Source organism: Gigantopelta aegis, chromosome 4 (genome assembly GCF_016097555.1).
Source record: "Gigantopelta aegis isolate Gae_Host chromosome 4, Gae_host_genome, whole genome shotgun sequence".
NCBI lineage: Eukaryota > Metazoa > Mollusca > Gastropoda > Neomphalida > Peltospiridae > Gigantopelta > Gigantopelta aegis.
Window position 1 is genome coordinate 30,297,367 of NC_054702.1, and position 22,397 is coordinate 30,319,763.

The window sequence follows — 22,397 nt, forward strand, 5'->3', positions numbered from 1 at the left end:
AGACGTGCTGTGTGAGGCCTGGCGTTGTCATGTTGGAACACTGTGTTGGCGTTGGCCATAACTGGAACGATGTGTGGCCGGAGGATCTGGTCAATGTAGCCCTGTGCATTCAGGTTGCCCTGAACGTGGACCAGGTCAGTTCTGCCAGTGTGTGAGATGGCTGCCCACACCATGACACTACCCCCGCCGAATCTGTCCACTTCCTGCACGCAGTTTGCCGCATAACGTTCACCACGACGCCTATACATGCGACATCTTCCATCATGATGTCGGAGCAGAAATCGGGACTCATCACTGAACCACACCTGTCTCCATCGCAGTTGAGGCCATTGTCGATGAATCTGGCACCACTGAAGTCGGAGTCGACGGTGTTGTGGTGTTAAGATGACACCTCGAACTGGACGTCTGGCACGAATTCCTACCTCACGTAGGCAGTTCCGTACGGTCTGGTCGGATATCCTGCGCAAACCTGGTATTGCTGCGGCTGTGGAAGTGGCAGTAGTCAATCGTTCCCGAAGGTGGCGTACCCGGATGTAGCGGTCCTGCCCGGGGGTAGTGACCCGTGGTCGACCGGATCTAGGGAGGTCACGTGTTGATCCATGTTGCTGGTAACGGTCCCACAGTCTGGAGATGGTGTTTGGGGACACATGGAATGCCCTGGCAACGGCCGTTCTGGATTCGCCTGCGTCTAGTCGGCCGATGGCATTGTTTCTCTGCGGTTCACTGAGACGTGGCATGTCCTGGATTGTCAACTGTCGGCCAGATACAGAGGCCAGGCAAGCGAACACCCTGCACTTTTATACTGTCGGTGTTCATGTTGCACGTGCAGACAACGCACGTGCAGTGGTGACATGGTTTGCACGTGGCTGCGTTTTTGCGAATATTCACATTTTGGAACTTTATTGTACAGTAGCTGCGTTTTATCGAATGTAACCGTGGGAATGTGTTTGGGACATGCAATGACCTTATATTCACAAAGCATGAACCGGTAGGAAACATAAAATCGGAGTTATAACCCATTTGTACCCTTTTGCGTTTCTTTTTTTGAAGAGTATATAACCCACTGTCCTGGAAAGACAGCCCAGATAGCTGAGGTGTGTACCCAGGACAGCATGCTTGAACCTTAATTAAATAAATAAATAAATTAATTATTTGTGTAGCATCATCTCCCCCAGTATGTGTATTCCCTGTAACAGATGTGTTTAGTTTTGAAAGAATTGGTCTCTGATCTCAGTGATCTAGTGGACTTGTCATAGGACATCAGTAGGTACTGGGTTCATGTCCCACTTGAGGCAGTGTGGGATGTATCATTCCAGTACCAGCTCCAACCTTGAGTGAGTACACTCGTAGGCTCAATGGGGAGGTGTACTGCCACATACACAGAGTTTCAACCATTTTTGGGAAGGCGCTGCAGGTTCTATGTACCCTGGGCTCATGTTATACTGAAGATAGCTCCACAGACAACAGGTGTGAAGCATGACCCTACCAAGTGGTACAATACTGTAAAAGAAGAATATTATGGCTTTTCCATTTATCTCATTATTATCATCATCTATACTTTTTTGTGTGACTTCCTAACAAAAATGTAAGATCTATTCACCACAGTGGACCCATTCTCTGATTGTTTTCCCCCATTCCAACCAGTGCTGAAAAAACACAAACCTTGGAACTTTCGGACTGGTGAACTTTCTATAATTTCACTGCCATTAGTCAAAAGCATGCATTTTTCTATCTGTTCATGCATGTATATAAAAATGATGTATTTGACTAGTGTATTTTTTTATTTATTAAAAAAAGCCAAATTATGTATTATTGACTTTCATTTGCCATGACTTATTTTTTTTATTTATACATAGGTATATATTTTAATTTTTGCATTATATCTAGATACAAAAAAGGTTACTGTTTAGAGTTTAAATATAAAGTGAAAAAAAGAAAAAGCTATGTTCAACCAATCAAGTTGCTGTAAAATTCATCCCTACCTACTAACCATTTAATCTCATTTCAGGTTGATTTAGCAGGCCAGGTATTCCACAAGATTAATCACGACTTTTCTCAGAACCAGACCCCATCACTAACGTACACAACTGAACAGTTTAATGAACTTCTCATTGAATACGCCACCAAGGCTGTGGAAGTCACCGTAGTGCAGGTTATTGAAACTGGTCAGTGTTTGTTTATATTTTCACAGTCTGTGTCATTAAACTACAGTACATTTATTGATGTAGACTACAATAGATTAGTTCTGCCATTCATAACACTAAGAATAATAAAAATATTATCATAAAAAGTAGATTGAATGAGACATAAATGTAAAGCAATTGTAAATTTTAAAGCAGCAGTCTGTAATAAAGACAGAAATACACATAAAGAATAATGGGCCACTTCGAGGTCATTGACATTAATCAACATTTTCACAAGCCTCCAAACCCATTTTTCATTTTCTACTCCCTCCGTATCTCCCAAAAATATAATAAAAATATTGGTTGTGTAAAGAATTTTTTTATTTATCCAGGTATATTGGTAATAACCCCCTCTTATGAAAATGTTGATAATTTGAAATGACCTCTAAGCAATTGTGTGAAATATTTAGTAATAGTTTTTTTATCATTACATTTAAATTACATTAAGTATTTAAAATAAAGTGGGTGGGATGTAGCCCAGTGGTAAAACGCTCGCCTGATGCGCAGTCGGTCTAGGATCAATCCCCGTCGGTGGGCCCATTGGGCTATTTCTCATTCAAGCCAGTGCACCACGACTGGTATATCAAAGGCCGTGGTATGTGCTATCCTGTCTGTGGAATGGTGCATATAAAAGATCCCTTGCTGCTAATCGAAAAGAGTAGCCCATGAAGTGGCGACAGTGGGTTTCTTCTTTCAATATCTGTGTGGTCCTTAACCATATGTCCGACGCCATATAACCATACATAAAATGTGTTGAGTTTGTTGTTAAATAAAACATTTCCTTCCTTCCTTAAAATAAAATATTGAGTATTATATACTGACATCCAAAAGAAACTTTACATACATAAAATTTGTATAATTTGATAAATTTTGTTGCGAATGGAAAACAACCAAATTAGAAACCAGCTTACAAACACTTTGCATGTACATGATACTTTCATATCCAACTATACGTTTGTTAGTTTTCGATAATACAATTTCAAACCTGTAAAGTTTCTTTTGGACATCAGTACATATGTTTCCTATCTTGCTTCAGAGAAAGAAAGAAGTCAGAGTTCCTGTTCAGTGAGTTCCTTAAAGATGGATGACGGAGAGTTCACCGCTTCAACGACTCGTTTCATTGGGGAATCCGTGCGAGTCAGAAGAAAGGCCATGGATGGAACAGGTATGCTTTTTACTCTTTTCTTTCCTCCATTGGGCTATTTCTCGTCCCAGCCAGTGCACCATGACTGGTATATCAAAGGCTCTGGTATGTGCTGTCCTGTCTGTGGGATGGTGCATATAAAAGATCCCTTGCTACTGATGGAAATGACCGGCCTCGGTGGTGTCGTGGTTAAGCCATCAGACATAAGGATGGTAGGTACTGGGTTCACAGCCTGGTACAGGCTCCCACCCAGAGAAAGTTTTAACAACTCAGTGGGTAGGTGTAAGGCCACTACACTCTCTTCTCTCTCACTAACCACTAACAATTAACAACTAACCCACTGCCCGGACAGACATCCCAGATAGCTGAGGTGTGTGCCCAGGACAACATGCTTGAACCGTAATTGGATATTAGCACGAAAATAAGTTGAAATGAATGAATAATGGAAAAATGTAGCAGGCTTTCTCTGTAAGACAATATGTCAAAATTACCAAATGTTTTACATCCAATAGCCAATGATTAATAAATCAATGCACTCTAAACAAAACAAACAAACAATCTTTTCTTTCCTCTTATAATTTTTAGAATGTTTTGTCTTTGATAGTCTGAAGAAGGTTTTCTAAACATTCAGTTTTAAGAGTAATGATGTCGAAAAAATGTAAGAAGATTTTTCCATAATTCTGAATTTTAGCACTACCCAAAAATTGTTCCTGACCTTTTTCTTTGATATCCCTCGGTGGGCCCATTCTCTGATTGGTATCTTTTTCCATCCTAACCTATACGGTGTGGGAAGTGGATATAAAAGATCCCTTGCAGCAAATTGAAAAATGGGGCCTTTTTCCTTTAAAACCATGTGTATGTCAAAATTATCAAATTTTTTACATCCAATAGCCAATGATTAATTAATCAATGTGATCTAGTGGTGTATTTAAACAAAAAGTATTTTTTTTGATAAAAACGAATTCATGTTAACACTTCACTTACAAGATCCTGTAGAGGTTTTTGTATTTTGTTTTGACACAAACATTTTTATCTCTGACATACATTTGTAATTCATCCAGGTGTTATCTACAATAAGCCTATAAACCATTGTCTGAAAAAACAAAATCCTAAATACTGTATTCGTCACTATGGCTGATTATTGTGTAAATGTTATTGCAGTATCTCCGAAAATGATCCCGGGATCTCCACTGGGCAGCAGTCCAGGGTTGAACAAGAAGGTGATATCTCCACCCACAAGACTTGGAGCATCAGGTTACAGCAAATTTGTGATGCCAGCCCAGCCTCCCCCCAAGGAGAAGTGGGTACCTGACTCGGCCACAGCTGTCTGCATGGTGTGCAGTGTAGAGAGGTTTAGCATGGTAAGGAGATCTTGTATTGTTTTCATGGTTAATGACGATCGAGGGCAGATGTAGAATTCTAAAAAGAGACCTCTTGAACCGTAAGATATACCAGGTCAATGGATGGATATTTTAGTCTGGTGATCTAAATCATTATGAAATTGACACAATATGACAAAACTCTATATTTATGCTAAATACAAAGCTGAAATTGGATAAGCTGTTCATGTAATTTCAAAATGTGTAAATGACAAAATATGACCGTCCCTTCCCTACCCCATTTAAGTCATTGGCAAGCATCTTCAAATGATTTACAAGTATTTACAAAATTATTACAATATGCATCATTGCCTTTTGTGTCCTGTGTTTAGTTAATATTATTTAAAAAATGTTTCAGTTTAATTGGTACACTTATAATTGTATAAATAATATTTCCATATTTCCTTTTTATGATACCCAAAAGCCGATGTGTATTTTTGTGTTGGGGTGTCGTTAAACATTAATTAATTAATTTATTCATTCAGTTTAATCGGCGCCATCACTGTCGACGATGTGGTCGTGTTGTGTGTGCAGCGTGTTCCACTAAGAGAACTACGATTGGAGGAGAGTCGTCCAGAACGTGTGATGACTGCTACGCCCAGATCTATATACCTACGTGAGTTTAAAATACATTTAAATATTGTCTAGTTTGAAATACATTTTAATATAGTTTAGTTAGAAATACATTTTAACATTGTTTAGTTTGAAATACATTTTAACATAGTTTAGTTTGAAATACATTTTAAAAAATTTAGTTTGAAAATACATTTTACATTGTAAGAGCTTGAAATACATTTAACATTGTTTAGTTTAAAATAAACATTTAACATAATTGTTTTTAAATGTTTCATTGACCCAGAAACCTAATTACATTTTGAATTATTTTTTACTGTCTGATTTCTTTTGAAACCCAGTTAATTAAAAACTAATATATAAAATTGTTATTTATGTAAAAACTACATTTGTTAAGCATGATCATATACTGTATATCACTGTTATGTGTATTTTCCAGTTTTTAAAGTTTCTAAATACTGTTGTTGGAACAGAAGTTTATTTTGTTTAACGACACCACTAGAGCACATTGATCAAATAATCATCAGCTATTTGATGTCAAACATTTGGTAATTCTGACACGTAGTCAACAGAGGAAACCCGCTACATCTTTTATATGCACTTTCCCACAGACAAGAAAGCACATACCATGGCCTTTGTCCAATTGTGGCGCACTCCTTGGAATGAGAAAAAACCCAATCAGTTGAATGGATTCACTGAGGTGGTTCGGTCATGCGACACAAGCACCTCAGGTGAGCACTCGACCAACTGAGCTAAATCCCACCCCTTGTTGGAATGGAGGAGGATGTTAGCCAATACATGCAGTCAACAAAATTGTATAAGAAAATACTATATAATGGCATGTACAAAAAAACATTGGCCCTTTCAGGCTTCAGAAGTTTACATAATTTAACAAGTCTTGTTAAAACCCTAAAATAAATATATCATTAATGGTAAGTATTTAAAGACGTTTTAAAGACAAAAGGTGTTTACAAGAAGACAAAGATGTTTTGGCATTATTTCATATTAAACCTTTATTCCATTCAGTGACCTGAAATCCAGAGAACGGGAGTTTTACAGTCAGCGAAGAAAAGAAAGTCTAACTGGTGCCAGTCCGGGTAATCTTGGTCACTCTCCGGCCAGAGTGGGCTCCCCTGGTGAACCGTTTGACCACCAGGGTATGGACTTGCCGCATGATGACAGCATGTGGCAACTAAAACCTGATATCAATCACAACACGGTACTGAGAGAAGAGTTCTATTATGAGCAGGTAATGCAGTGCAGACAGCTATTTAATTAGGAAATTTTACCAAATTTAAAATATACTGTAGGTAAAAAGTTTGACGTAATGTCGAGACTATTTTATTTTATCCTGCAACCAATGTTTCTATTGACGGATAAAGCAAAGTCATAAACGTATAGTTGAAGAATATGACTTTTGACATCACTCATGTGACCTCACATGCATAGATACATTACAAAATCGCTCATTTGACCTCCAGGTCATCGTACAATGTAGTTGAAATAACAGAAATAATAGCTTTTCCCCTTAATTTTTATGGTCTGCAGGATAAAGATAATAACTAGTTAATGACTTAGGATATCAGCTTTATTCTGTTCAGGCTGAATGAGAAATTTCCCATTGTTACCTTCACAGGATAAAGCCAATATCCTGTCAGTAACTAGTTATTCTCTATGTATCTGCCTTGTTTCATATCTGCAAAGTGACAGACATATAAATTAATAATGTTTTACTAAATTTGAAGTAGGCCTATACTATATCCATAAAGTTTGATGTTGTGTGTGTGGCTTTCATATTTGGTATGAGTTTTCACTAGTTAAGTCTTTCATTTGTGCCTCCACACCCCACCCCACACCAGGAGGTCAAAGTCATTTAGGATTTAGTTAAAGTTTCTAAAATTTCTTTTAACTCTAAAACATTTTAATGAATGGCATGTTATGTTTGTCCACCAGATGAGTTTTTCAGTCGCACAATTTAGTACTAGGGGTGGAATGTAGCCCAGTGGTACAGAGCTTGTCTGATATGTGATTGGTCTATGGTCGATCCTATTAGGCTATTTGTCGATCCAGCCAATGAGCCACAACTGGTGTGACAAACACCATAGTATGTACTATCATGTTTGTAGTATAGTTGTGTTACCAGTATCAATAAAAGAGTTTACTTAAAATATTCAACCCATTATCTCAAACGTATATAATTATAGGATATTAAACAAGCTTCCATTTTGTATCATGTTTATGACTCGAGTGAAATAATTTTCAGTTGTCATGAGCTATATCACTGATCTTGTTTGGTAGACATTCCGGTACGGTTGTAGTGTGCCAGTCAAAGATGTCATCATATGAAGGAAGGAAATGTTTTATTTAATGATGCACTCAACACATTTTATTTATGGCTATATGGCATCGGACATATGGTTAAGGACCACACAGATATTGAGAGAGGAAACCCACTGTCACCACTTCATGTGCTACTTTTTTCGATTAGCAGCAAGGGATCTTTTACATGCACCATCCCACAGACAGGGTAGTACATACCACAGCCTTCGATGTACCAATTGTGGTGCACTGGCTGGAACGAAAAATAATCCAATAGGCCCACCGATAGGGATTGATCCCAGACCGACCCCGCATCGAGCAGGCGTGTTTTACCACTCGGTTATGTCTCACCCCTTCATCGTATAATGTCGAAGTGTTACATTCCACTTGACTTTCTAGTGGGACGTAACTGTTTAATATGAACCATGATATTTTTAACAATATGAATAATAAATACTATATTTATCTTTCTATAGCATTTTTAACTTATTACTGTATAAAAACATACAACATCATGTTGAAATTTTATTTTGAACGTTTTTTGGAAACTGTATTATCACACAATCTCTTCTGTTATCCAGGCTCCCAGTGTGTCGCTGTGCATGTCAATCTTACATCTCCATAGCGACCAGCAGCAGTGTGGACAGCAGATGCTGAAGATGTGTGACTATCTGTCCGAATTTCTACAACCCGTGTCTCCGGGAGTGCCAAACCCTGAAGTGGACTACGCACTTATTATCAGGTTAATCTTTAAATGTTTTTTGTTAAAGTTGAAACAATAACATTTCGTTATTTTCTCATTGATTTGCAATATATAATTACAAATTAAACAATCCCACATATAATCTTTCCATAATTAACTCTAGAATAATAATTAATAAAATGTCTGGTACTGTGCAATATGAGGGGTTTCCTGAATAATTTGTGGCTATATATAGCATGGCCGTCATCTTTGTTTCTTTGTCTGCAAAGAATTATGGGTAAACATAGGTGTGTTGAATGTGTACACATAAAACAGTGAAAGAAAGAAGTGTTTTATTTAATGACGCACTCAACACATTTTAGTTACGGTTATATGGCGTCAGACATATGGTTAAGGACCACACAGATTTTGAAAGGAAACCCGCTGTCGCCACTACATGGGCTACTCTTCCGATTAGCAGCAAGGGATCTTTTATTTGCACTTCCCACAGGCAGGATAGCACAAACCATGGCTTTTGTTGAACCAGTTATGGATCACTGGTCGTTGCAAGTGGTTTACACCTACCCATTGAGCCTTGCGGAGCACTCACTCAGGGTTTGGAGTCGGTATCTGGATTAAAAATCCCATGCCTCGACTGGGATCCGAACCCAGTACCTACCAGCCTGTAGACCGATGGCCTGCCACGACGCCACCGAGGCCGGTCACATAAAACAGTGACGTCACTAGTTAATATGTGTGACACACTCCCAAAATTTCCCTCTAAAAACAAATTTTTTCTTCTAGTAAATGAAATTATTTGGTTGTAATTTTTTATAGGCATATAGCTGAAGGTATAAACTTTATGTTTCAAAGCAAAAATTAATAAATATTTTATGATGGGAACCACCATTATTGCAACTTTGACATAGTACCTTTAAGATAGCATGACCCTGAAGAGCACTACGTACTCATTATCAGGTTAGTCTTTTTAAAATAAATATTTTTCAGCCATCCATGAAGTTAGTAGTATTCAGAATTAATTTGTTTTTTTCTACAAACATTTACAGCTTACTGATTTTCTTTCAGCATGATGCTGCAGCTGCTGTTTCAAGCAAAGTTGAAGTTTCTCAAGTGTGGAGATAACCAGGGTCTCGGGATGTGCGACATGTACCAGATCCGCGTCGACCTGCTCAAGATTCTCGTCTCTGCCAATTACAGAGATCTGCCATCCATACAACAGCTGACTAAAGTTGACACAGTCAGGTAGTGTTCTGGTTTTTTTTTAATGTTAAAATGTTGTACTAAGTTTGGAAACTTTGTGTAAGATATAGGATGAGGGATTATGAAGTGAGCAGCAAACCAAAAAGATAGATAATAAAAATCGGGCAAAATTGTTTGCAAATAAATGCTTCATTTATCAAACTTGTTTGGACTTGTTTGCTGCCTTTGTTGTCTCATATGAAGTAATTAATATACTGTAGATCCTAAAATTAATGCGATCATATTAATGCGCAAAAATGTGAGTTCTTGTTATTTGCATTAATAATATGATGCATTTATTTCTGTTTTGTCGAGCAAGCTATGTGCCACACGCTATTAAAGCAAACAAAGATTAAAATTCTAATACATACTTAAAATAACTGGAACACAATTCATCGTAGGCAAGACTTACTAATTGTCCAATAGTCCAGCAAAAATGTGAGTTCGTGTTATTTGCATTAATAATATGATGCATTTATTTCTATGTTTTGTAGAGCAAGCTATGTGCCACACACTATTAAAGCAAACAAAGATTAAAATTCTAATACATACTTAAAATAACTGGAACACAATTCATTGTAGGCAAGATTTATAATTGTCCAATAGTCCAGCAAAAGCCGACATGATTCATTGCACGTCAATGGGTTTTATCACGCTAATCCTGAGGTTGACCATTTCTTTGTTTTTACTGTTCAATACACTGCAAATTTGTCTGCGTATCTTAGGAAGATACAGTTGTAATGGTACATGTATGCTAATGTTTAGCCAGATTTAGGTAACTATACACGTTAGGTAAATGATTGCTGCAAGAATATGCTTTAAGTTAATCTCACCAAAAACACTAGGGACTAAACAGGTTACTTAATGTGTACACAGACATGTTAGTGAGTTGATCTCATTGAAGACACCTGTAACTTGGATTTAACCGAAAAGTATACAGGCGTGTCATGCCAGGGGTCTGACCCGAGGGAGAGATGCCTGAACCTTTAATGGATATAATGTAAAACAAGTGTCAAGTATATAAATTAGGAAAGTAACATTTCACAGGGAGGCCATTAGCATTAATTTCATGTCGCATTTTAGTCTGCCCACTGCCACTCGCATTAATTTAGGGATGCATTAATTTCAGGATCTATAGTATGCTTTTATATGAAAGAATTAATGTATGGTTTGGCTTGTGTTGGAGGGGTTTGAGAAAGGAACAGAATTTTTTTTATTCTAATCTCTAAAACGACCCTAAATTGATTTATGGCTCTGAAATTCAGACAGAAGAATGGGCCTAACAAATGTCTTACCTGGATAGAAACATTGTTAAGAATTTAGCAAAAAGAATTTCAAATGTATAACCAAAGTCAGTTTTTGTTTAGCCAAATAAAATGCAACAAAACTAACTTGTTAATTTTAAGTGAATTTATTATTAAATATATTTCTCAAATTTAATTCAGATTCATGTTTGGCAATAATAGTTTTCAGTCTTCAGTGTTACTACAGCAAACCAGAAAGGCATCAACTGATCTTTTATAGATAAATAAATAACTAAATAACTTTTTATATATATAACCAGAAAGGTATCAGCTGATCTTTTATAGATAAATAAATAACGAAATAACTCTTTTTTATATATATATATATATATCTGTTTTCAACCTTTAACATTTTGTAATTGTTATGTTCAGTTTAAAGACAAACTTCGATTTATGGAATTATTTCTATTCAACTTCTGAAACTGTAATTCATATCTGTGCCATGTCTTAATTATGTTTATTTATTTTCTAAAAAATTTCTATTTAGACGTTTAAGAGACAAGTTGATTGAGAATGAGCGGCTATCGCTGGCTATGGACGTATCGACGAAGTGTGGATTAGACCCAGCTGGTGTATGGGCCTCCTGGGGAATGGCCTGCTTCCACTGCGGGGACTACAGCGGGGCCAGGGAGAAGTTCAATCACTGTCTCAGGGTTAGTTTCATTATGAGCTACTTTCATGTATTCCACAGTTCATTCTGTCCCAGAGATAGGTTTTGGAAAATATATAAGATTCTCTCGAATTACAGGTCTTCAGAAGTAGTGGGGGAGATGGGAGACACTCTACTCCCACCCCCAACTCTGGAGATTATACATTTTCTCTCTCCCCTCCCCCTCTCTCCCCCCCCCCCCCCAAGTTGAATGGTAAATTAAGATATAACTGGCCCACTCATTACAGATATTTTCCAATACCTATACATATGTTACTTTTAGGTTTTTGAATTTTTCTTTTCTTTTTAACATGATGTTAAATTGACAGCTCAATATATTTGATCAATTTCAACTCCATTAAGACTGTTTAATATTGCATAAGAAGATCTACACCATCAGAATGCTGTTGTTTTAAATATTATTTGTAACTGTCTGGTTTGATAAACGTATATTTTATTTTGTACATATTTAAGACTTAAACACATTTTAGTTAATCCAGCCATTAATATATTCATTTATTGTTTTCATTGAAGTTTTCAGAAATCTTATTCAGGTTAAAAAAAATTTTTTATTACCTATAGGTGTCAACAATAATAATTGATTTGTTTATTCAGGTTCCCCAAACTCTTTGACATCTATATAAATTTTTTAATGATAGTTGATACATAAACAATTAATGTATTATTTCTTTACTGTATATGGTTTCCAAAAATGTTATTCATTTTAAATTACTGATAATTATATGATAGTACATAAACAGTATTAATGTATTAATTAATTTATTTGATCAGGTTCCTAAAGATCGCAACCAGTCGTCCACATCTTCCCACCTGTTGTCAGAAATTGTGGATTATCTTGAACACATGCCGAGTTCAGGAATGACAGAGGTATTTTTAGTCACGTTTCCAGTAGAAGTTTATTTACTTGAATAGTAAAGACATATAATTGTGCTAAATATTACATGCATCAATCCCCACCCAGTCCAAAAGGCAATGACTATAGGTTTCATCTCCATCCTTTAGTCTGTCCCACATATTATAGTTTTCCTGATGGGTTTTTCACAATGCCTCAAGATACTGAGCTGAAATTTTGTATATAGATTTATCCAAGATTGACTTTCATGGCAATTTATCAACTTTTCACAGAGTTATGGCCCTTGAACTTAGGACATACAAACATTTGTTTTCCAGACTTTTTTTGGCAATTCTTTATGATATTCAGATGAAATTTTGGTATATAGCTTTATCATGTACTATTACGGATCAGGGGCCTAATTCACTAAACTCTCGCAACTTTGCGATCTCGCAGTGCAATGCTAAAAGACTTGCAAAGAGGATGCTTTTTGTCTAGCAGAGCCTTAGAGACCTTTATGAATTAGGCCCCAGGTTTAAATTTCATGACGATTTACCCATTTTTTATAGAGTTATGTCCCTTGAACTTAGGACATAAGAAATTCATTGGGTTAGGTATGAAACATGTATTGCTTTAGCAGTACTCTCAGAATGCTTGTTTCAGTACATTTATTGACATTTAAAAAAAAAGCCACACCCAAACTCTTAATTTATTTTTAATTTCATTTGTTTGGTAAGGAACAATAAAAACATGGTTAAAGTTGTGTTAGTAGGCCCCTATGTTGAATTGTGAAACAATGTTATAGGTTATGGAATTGATATTGCAAGTTCATTTACAACAGTGTACTATTAAAGATTTCAATAATATTTTAATACTGCTTTTTTATGCTTATATTGTAATGAAATACATTTTAACATAGATGACGTTTGTCAATAATGAACAATGTTATTAGTTAATGTTTTGATTCTTTCAGATACAGATGTTTCAGTCAAATCAAGGATCTTTGAAAAATATCATGAACTTCCCAACAGCTGTAAGTTTTAATGTTTTTCATGGCTTTGCTATTATACATTTCATTCATAAATTATAGAGAGTTATTAAATCTTAAAAAGAAAGGAAAGCAATATTTGTTTAACAACATCTCATCATATTTTTAATTACAAACTGGTAGTGAGTTTAATATCCTATTTATCACCCATAATTGATTTTAATTCATATCACAGATATCATTTGATTGACATTCCAGTAAGGCTGTAGTGTGCCAGTGGATGATGTCATCGTATGATGTCCAGGTTATATGTCTTACTTGATGTTCTCGTGGGACATAACACTGATATGTACCAAAATATGTTTAACCACATAGGTTTTATGTCTCTCTTGATGTTTTAGTGGGACGTAACTCTTTGATATGTACCAAAATATTTTTAACCATATGGGTCTACGTCTCACTTGGTGTTCTAGTGGGATGTAACACTTTGATACGAACCAAATATTTTTAGCCACATGGGTTAACCTGTGTTTTTTACTGATTCAGAAGACCTTTGAAGAGATCAGTATTGACACGACACCATTCCAGGAATGTCTCTTTTATCTGCGGTCATACGGCACCTTCAGAGAACATCTCAGCTTTCTCCGGCGCAATGGATACTGGATGAAAGCTGCCAAGTACATCTTAGATCACGTGAGTCAGTCTATATCAGTCATCTTTGTTTGACAACTGAATCAGTAAAGAGGGTAACTACTCAAAACTAGGCATTGTTTCATTTAGTGGTTAAATAATCTATTTGATATGAAATGTTAAAAAGATTTTTATCCTGTTTGGGACAACAGAATTAGTAAAGAGGGTAGCTACTTAAAACTGGGCATTGGTTCATTTAATGATTAAATAATCTGTGTGATATGAAATGTAAAATAAAAATAGATGTTATCATTTTGTTTAGTTGTTAAGTAATATATTTGATGCAAAATGTAAAAAATGTGTTATCCTGTTTGGGAGACTCAATTTATTTGGTGTTCCACAAACGGTGTAAGTCTTTTGTGCTGCTCTGTCTACAAAAAAACCCATTATCATGGTAGTCTACTGCATATCCACAAATTTCTATGAATTTTTATTTTTGTAGGTCTAGTGTAAATGGGCAACCTTGAAAATATAAAACCTTGAAAATATCAACAAATTCTAAGAAATGTATTCATTGTGATCACCATAATAAACTGACAATTTATTGCAATATTTTAGTTGCTGACAAGAAACTAAGGGAATAGTATATTTATGACACCAAATGATTATATTCCATACAGTAAAATCATATAAATGCATACTGGTATACTGAGCCAGCTTACTAAACGAGTATGAATGAAATAAAGCGTGTCAAGCACAGATTAAACACTACACTGTCTGACTTAGAAAATGTCTCACACAAATCTTGTGTTTATATAAAATCAAAGACCGATCACTTGTCTCACTAATAGCATACCATATTACTCAGTTGCAACTGAGTGCTCTGTTGTTTGACTAGCACCGGGGATGTAATACAAATGGAATCTGATGTGAAACCTTTAATGTTGATTATATGTAGAGTAGAATATTCAATATACTAAACCATGAACATAAAGACTCTCATTTCAGAGTTGCCAAACGTTGAAAATAAGAAACCTTTAATTTTTGATCCTCAGACTATGCAAATTTTTTACCATGAAAATTTCTAGTTATACAGTATTTAATTGTACAAGACATTATCTTAGTATTTATTATTTTAATTTGTGTTTTTGTAATTAAACAGAAATGCTTGACGGAAGTATTTATCGAAAGCCTTCTTGAGCCTGCGTTATTGTCGGGTGAGCTGAGTAAACTGTTGGATCAGATGCTGATGCTAGACACGTCGCTAGAAAAGTGGAACAGTTACCTGACGGCAGCGTGTCGACATCTCGTCAAACAACGCCTCTTTAACTCCCTCTACCAGGTCCAACTCTTTATGAAGGTAAGTCTGTGTTCATTTTGTAGTCAGGATAATCTCTATCAGCAGGCCCATTGCAGAGAATTTTCAATTATAATGAGATAGAAATAGAAATAATTATTAATTTTAATGGAATGTTGGATTTATTAAACCTGTTTTGAAATTGTAAATGCTGTTAGTTGCATTCTGAAACATTTTAAATCAGGTTTTCAAATTACTTTTATTTTTGATTTTTTTAAAGTTAATATTTTTCTCTTCTTAAAAAAATATATTTCATCTAAATTTGATTATTAATTTACTTATATTTTTACATCACTCAGTTTATTCCTTGTCACATTCTTCTTCAAAATAAAATTTTAAAATCTATAGTTTTCTACTCAAAGCATCATATATTATTACTTTTTGGATGGATTATAAGCCTAGTTTTCTTAAACAAAGGTGTTTAAATATTGAAATACAGTTCAATCTCATTGGCTCGAACCCCATAGGTGCTCGAAAAAGTAGTTCAACATAACCATTCGGTAACAACGTGTGAGTGTAACTCGGGACTTGGTTCAAGTGTTGCAGTGTATTTGACACTTCCAAGTTCGACCCATCGGTGTTAACTTATTTGATGTATTTTAATTTAAATTTAGGATTTTATCCGTGCTGCGATGACGTGCATCTCCCACTTCTACCAGCACCGCGCCCAGAGCTACCGAGACCTTGCTGGACGGATTCACTTCCTGTTCACGGCTCAGCAACACATGCAGTCGTACCTAGACCCGTCCAAGTGGGGGAGTGTGCGACACCCCACCAGCAGCCCCGTGGTGAAGAAGGGACCTGACTGGAGTAACACGTCCACGGTGGAGTCTGCTGTCAGGATGGTGCTGTCTCCAGACGAAGTCGCTAAGTGAGTTCAATTAAAGTTAAAGTTTGTTTTGTTTAACGACACCACTAGAGCATATTGATTTAGTAATCATCGACTATTTGATGTTAAACAATTGGCAATTTCGATATATAGTCTTAGAGAGGAAACCCACAACATTTTTTCAGTAGTAGCAAGGGATCTTTCATATGCACCATCCCACAGACACAGTAGCACATACCACAGCCATTGATATGCCAGTCGTGGTGCACTGGCTGGAATGAGCAATGGTATCATAAACTAATGGGTCCATCGATGGAGATCGATCCTAGACCTTTACCACTGGACTACGTCCTGCTCACTAAGTACCTGCATCAACAAAAAGTGTGATTTTTGTTTTGTCATTTATTAATTTTTTTGTCAGTAATTTCTTTTTGGGTTGACATAAAAAAAGACAAGAGAACATGTGTTTTGGAAGTAACAAAAATGTTCTATTTCTATGTGCAAAATGATTTTACCAAAAACATTTGCATTTACTCGGCAGCGATTAACCTTTTTCCAGGTGTAGAGTTTAGTACAGTGAAAGAATTGAGAAAAATATAATTTCATTCTTCGCAGTGCTATAATTGTTTCATTAAATCAGTTTATTAAAAAATACGTACATAAATTTTATCTGGCAATACAAGCAGTAATAATGCAGTCTAGTTCTATGTCATTTAGTAAGCACCATAATCTACAATTACCGAATGCTGTCGATCAAACCGAACATGTGCATTGGTTAGTTTCATTCTTGTAAAGGCGATTTCACATTTTAGACCAAATATGATGTGAAACAGAAACATGTGATGTAACACTGAACAATTGGAATTGATCTATAATATGCATAATGAATAACATTTCATGTATTCAATTTCAGGTACATGCATTCCATAGCTTTACAAATTGAAGTCACCAATTTTTTGGATCAGTGCCTTGCAAACATGGAAGGGGAGGCAACTGCACTTGCAGCTAGCTGTACAGCCGAATCGCAGATGTCAGATTTGCCGTCTTTGTTCGGCAACACGAAAATCAAATCAGATTTAGTCTGTATGGTAAGCTGTTTGTATTTTATGTTTTTAGTTTGGTTCATAGGCTTGATTAATAATAATAATAACAATTTTAGATGTGTTTTTCTCACTAATATAAATCCTGATTTCGTTGGAGGGAAGGATCTTGTTGAATCGCCTAATGTAATCAGTAGAGAGGCAGTTATATAAACAATAACTTACAAGTTACTAGGAATTATGGATTATCTGTCTCGAGTGAAATTAATGTCAGTCATGAGCTTTAGTGAGTGACTGACAACATTAATTTCACGAGGGACAGATAATCCATAATTCCGAGTATCAAGTGGGTTATTGTATTTATTACCCATAGTGTAAATAGTTTAGAAACTTAAACTTTAAACTTCTTACATGACACAAACTATATAGTATACAAGACGTGAAAGTCTGAGGAAACTGATGACGTCACGAATGAAAAGTACTGACGTCAAAAGCTATCTTTAGGTACACAAACCAAATGTAAGCAAGAGAGGTCACATTCGTAATGAACTGATGTTTCTAGTGGGAAGTGAATGAACTACAAAGAAATTAGTTTAGAGCTTGTTTAATTGTTAACAAGGACAAATTGCTTTAACAATTTCAACAAAAACTGAACACTGGTGGAGCTAAATGTTTTGTAAAATCTCATCAACGAGAGATGACAGTCGAGGAAACCGATGACGTCACCAAACTAACGTCATGACGTCAGCGGGGAAAGATAGCTTCTATCTTTCCCTAGGGAAAGACAGAAAATATATTCACCTGCATCTCCCTGCCCATATTTGTAATAAATAGGCTTATCGCCTGTTTGCCAATCCACTTCATTTATTTGAATAAATATTGTTTAAAAAAAATATATATACATAGATATATGCTCAATGGACCAATTCTCAGTTTGTATTCCCAACCAATGCCCCACACAACTGGTGTATTAAAGGCTGTGGTATGTGCTGTTCTGTGTGTGGAAAAGTGCAGATAAAAAGATCACTTGCTGCAAGTTTCTTGTGAAGACTATTTTCAGAATTACTAAATGTTCGACATCCAATAAATCAATGTGCTCTAGTGATGTCGTTAGACAAAATAAACTTTACATTTTTGTATACTAGTTATTTTAGGTTAGGTGTGTTATTTGTAACAGTTTATGTTATGTTATTTGTAGATTCTTCTCAGTGGGAATGACATCACTGTCAGCTTTGATTTGTCCTACAGGATTATAAAGGTATTTGTGAAAATAGTCAACAGATATCCTTACGTAAAATACTGTTAGCTATTTATGGTAGGATTATAAAGGTATTTGTGAAAATATTCAATAGATAAACTTACATAATATAGTGTAAGCTATTTGTGGTAGGATTATAAAAGTATTTGTGAAAATATTCAATAGATGTACTTACATAATATACTGTAAGTTAATTGTGGTAGGATTATAAAAGTATTTGTGAAAACATTTGATAGATATTCTTACTTTATATTTATATTGTAAGCTGTTTGCAGTACAACCAAATGTTTTAAATTAGCAACCCTAATTAAGCAGTCACCTATCTTTAGCAGATAATTTTATGCTGTGACAATGTTCTAAGCTGTTACAACAAATATGACAGAAATATTGTTAAATAAACCACTCATTTTTTAATATTTGGATTCCGAAGGATCATGAAAAATGGAAATTACAGAGTATGCATGCATATATTATGGCCCAAAAAAAGATAATTTGATAAAAAAAAAATTCACAGCACTTTATTGTACAGATCATTTCTGTAAGATTTGTTATTCATGCGATTATTTCAGGAGTGTCGCCTGAGTGTGGCGTCGATCTTCAACCACACTGCACGTGAGATGGCAAAACATCAGCGCTATGAACTCATCAAACAACTGTTGAACTGTGTTTCCAAGACGAGTGTTGGAACCGAGGACATGAACGATGAGATCATTGGATCCTCCTTGTTAGCCATTGTCGACAAAGACAGCGAGGTGAGATTTAGTCTTGTTTTAAATGAAAGGAATATATTTTTAATGACATCTCAGTATATATTTTTAATTATCCAACCAATGCACCACGACTTGTATATAAAAGGCTGTGGTATGTGCTATCCAGTTTGTGGGATGGTGCATATTAAAGATCCTTGCTACTAATGGAAAAATGTAGTGGGTTTCCTCTAAATGTCAAAATTACCAAATGTTTGACATCCAGTAGCCAATGATTAATAAATCGATCTGCTCTAGTGGTGTCGTTAAAAAAACCCCCACTTTATTTCAAATTATGGCTTTATGATGGAAACATGGTTGTGTTTTGACATTTGTTCAAGATACAAAGGAATCCAAAAGCTGTCAAATACGAAAAATGCGAAAAATGCAATAAGTTATCTTTTATATGCACTTTCCCATAGACCATAGCTTTTGATACATCAGTCATACGGCATTGGTTAGGATAGGAAAAAAATAAGTAAGTCTGCTGAGGAGGTTTGATCCTACAATCCAAGAAACTCAAATGAGTTAAATCCTGTGACAGGTTTTTGAAAATATATTTACAGGACCATACAAAACATGACTTTTGATAGTCATGCAGTACTAGTCATGCAGTACTTAGCTAAGATCTTGATTGCAAAAAATTCCCATTGTGTATTTTACTTGTAAAAATAAATTGCTATGAAACACTTAATGAAAGTAGTTACATAATTATAATTGTGTTATTATTAGTAAATTGTTATATTAGAGGATGTAAGAAAACTAAATATACATACAGAGAAATAAAAAATGTTATTTGAGACCTTATGGAAATTCAAATCAGTTTCTTAAAATGCAGGCAAATCTATTAATGTTATATTTTAAATTCTAGGTTAAAGAAGCAGAACATCTTATAAAGCTATTGAAGAAGGATTCAAACAAGGTACAGCATTATTCATGCATAAAACATTACCTTTAGTTATCCAAACTTTATAGATGTGATTTTTTAACTTTTTATCTCATTTCTGCTTTATTTTTTAAATAAAATTCATTTCACAAAGTTTACTTGATTTGATCTTAAATGCTGAAAAATTACATTTAAGTATAGGATAAAGTTTTCTTCTTTTTAAAGATCATATCAGTTATAATTGTTAAATGTGTATACATCCCTAAAGGACTTTAATCAAGGTCTGTTCTTTTTTTCCCCCTTTGTTTTTAAAATAAATGCCTTCAATCCTTGTAAAGTACAGTATAAAGTTTTCTTCTTTTTAAAGATCATTTCAACTTTGATTTTTAAATGCATATCACATCCTTAAAGGATTTAATCAAAATCTGTTCTTTTTTTCACCTTTCTTTTTAAGATCAATGCCTTCATTCTTTGTGGCAAACTGCGATCAGCGTATCTGCTGGCAGTGAAAGGCGAGAGAGTGGAAGATGTCCAGCGAATTGCTGGTGCAGCACAGAGGACGGGGCAGTCGGCAGTTCGCAACATTTGTACCAAGTGGTTACAACAGAGGAAACAGTAATTGTGTTGTGTATCAAGCAACTGTTCAAAGATGAAAGTCCTCCATATCTTCACTGTATTCTTTATTTTAGCACAATCCAAAAACTGTTTGTGTCCATGTTCTATGAAACAAAAAAAGGTTCATGGCAACCCCTAATTTTCATAGTAATCATCTACTTTTCAAGACCTTATAAAGATCCCCAGATTTTTGGTCCAGTGAAATAAGAGTTCATTTCATTGACAGCAGAGCTGGTTTAAGGATCCAGATTTTTGTCTTTGCCCAATATATGCTGCAGCTCGCAATACCCATTTACTGAACTATTATAATCTCAAGTGTCATACTTTGCTATTTGGAGATTCAAATTTAAGTGTCCAAGATAATATCTCTATATTTAAATCTGTTGAGAATTTTCTTATTAATAGTAAGCGTTTCGAGATCAATTAACCATTTAACCATTCTAACTGTTTGCTATTTATTCTTTGTTTTTTCTACACATTCCTCTCTTCTATTCCCCCAACTATCCGTGTTATCTTTATTGTAATAGTGTTCTAGCCATCTTGATGTATCACATGTATATTTGTTAAATGTAGGGAGAGGTCTTAATATAGGCACTTGCCTGTTGGCCAATCCCAAATTTGATTTACTAATAAATATTGTTTAAACCAAGGATCCGCGGGGCCTGTAGCACAAATAACAGTGGGTACTCTTTCCCAGGATATATATATTTTGCAAACATCTCGGGGAGAGGGGAAAAAATACCTGTGGAAAATAAATGTACGCATCACCATGGTTGCCCTTAAAGCATGAGGTCCTTATCACATGCTACATGTGCAATTAGGATAAACCGGCCCTGATTAACAGTACAATTTGTGCCTTTAATATTCATAATTTTTTAGAATGTAATTAACCTTAATATATGTTTGAACTTGTAATAGTATGCTAACATAAATTAAAGTGAAAAAAAAAGTTGTATACTGTTAAAGGGTAAGTAGTTATAAGTGGATGGTACAGAATGAATATTCATCAAGTTGTTATATAACTAAATTTAAAGTGACATTAACAGTATGGTACAAAATAAAAATCTGAAAGATGATTGAATTCCTTGAAGATACTTGTTCCAATATGTGCATAAATTATTGTGATATCTTAAAACCACACTTACAAGGAAGTAATACATCTTGGTTTCATGTTGAAGAAACATTGTGGATTGAGTGGAAATGTACCTTTTTGAATATGTGGATATGTTTTTTTTTTACAAAACCCAACAGTGGTCACAATTTTTAGAATTATCTTTTTACAAAGATATTTTCAAACCACCAGTGAGTATGCTTTGATATAAATTAGAAGTACATTTCCTAAAATAATGTATGTGGATATTGGTCTCATCGGGAGCGTTCAAATGCATTGTTTAATAACCTGTTAATAAACTACAGTTTTTTTAAATCCAGTACAGAACTTAACCTCTCTAAACCAGATACCTGATAATACCAGACATTTTACTTGGTCCGAGGGTGTCCGGTTTAGGGGGGTTTCACTGTATACAAATTCTCTTGTATATAGCTGAATTCTTTAATAACTTGAATATTTAGCTTTTTCTTGTGTATTAGGATCATTTTACATTGTTAACCCTTGGCATTCAGATCAAAATCTTTTAAAAACCCATTAAGATTGACTTTGAAATTATATGTAAATACTTAGTATATGAATAGTTGTGAAAAT

General features: G+C 35.1%; 1 protein-coding gene across 1 annotated transcript in view; it reads left to right on the top strand.

Annotated features, from left to right (window-relative positions):
* LOC121370353 (zinc finger FYVE domain-containing protein 26-like) overlaps positions 1–21,303 on the top strand; it is a 53,881-nt gene extending 32,578 nt beyond the window's left edge. The window contains exons 27-44 of the mRNA XM_041495515.1: positions 2,009–2,165; positions 3,220–3,348; positions 4,489–4,688; positions 5,192–5,322; positions 6,306–6,528; positions 8,180–8,340; positions 9,367–9,543; positions 11,332–11,497; positions 12,286–12,381; positions 13,320–13,379; positions 13,881–14,027; positions 15,127–15,324; positions 15,936–16,192; positions 17,064–17,238; positions 18,389–18,448; positions 19,018–19,200; positions 20,066–20,116; positions 20,535–21,303. Coding sequence (XP_041351449.1) covers positions 2,009–2,165; positions 3,220–3,348; positions 4,489–4,688; positions 5,192–5,322; positions 6,306–6,528; positions 8,180–8,340; positions 9,367–9,543; positions 11,332–11,497; positions 12,286–12,381; positions 13,320–13,379; positions 13,881–14,027; positions 15,127–15,324; positions 15,936–16,192; positions 17,064–17,238; positions 18,389–18,448; positions 19,018–19,200; positions 20,066–20,116; positions 20,535–20,699 — 2,736 coding nt within the window. The 3' untranslated portion in view covers positions 20,700–21,303. The remainder of the gene's footprint in view (positions 1–2,008; positions 2,166–3,219; positions 3,349–4,488; positions 4,689–5,191; positions 5,323–6,305; positions 6,529–8,179; positions 8,341–9,366; positions 9,544–11,331; positions 11,498–12,285; positions 12,382–13,319; positions 13,380–13,880; positions 14,028–15,126; positions 15,325–15,935; positions 16,193–17,063; positions 17,239–18,388; positions 18,449–19,017; positions 19,201–20,065; positions 20,117–20,534) is intronic.
* The last annotated feature ends 1,094 nt before the right edge of the window (positions 21,304–22,397 follow it).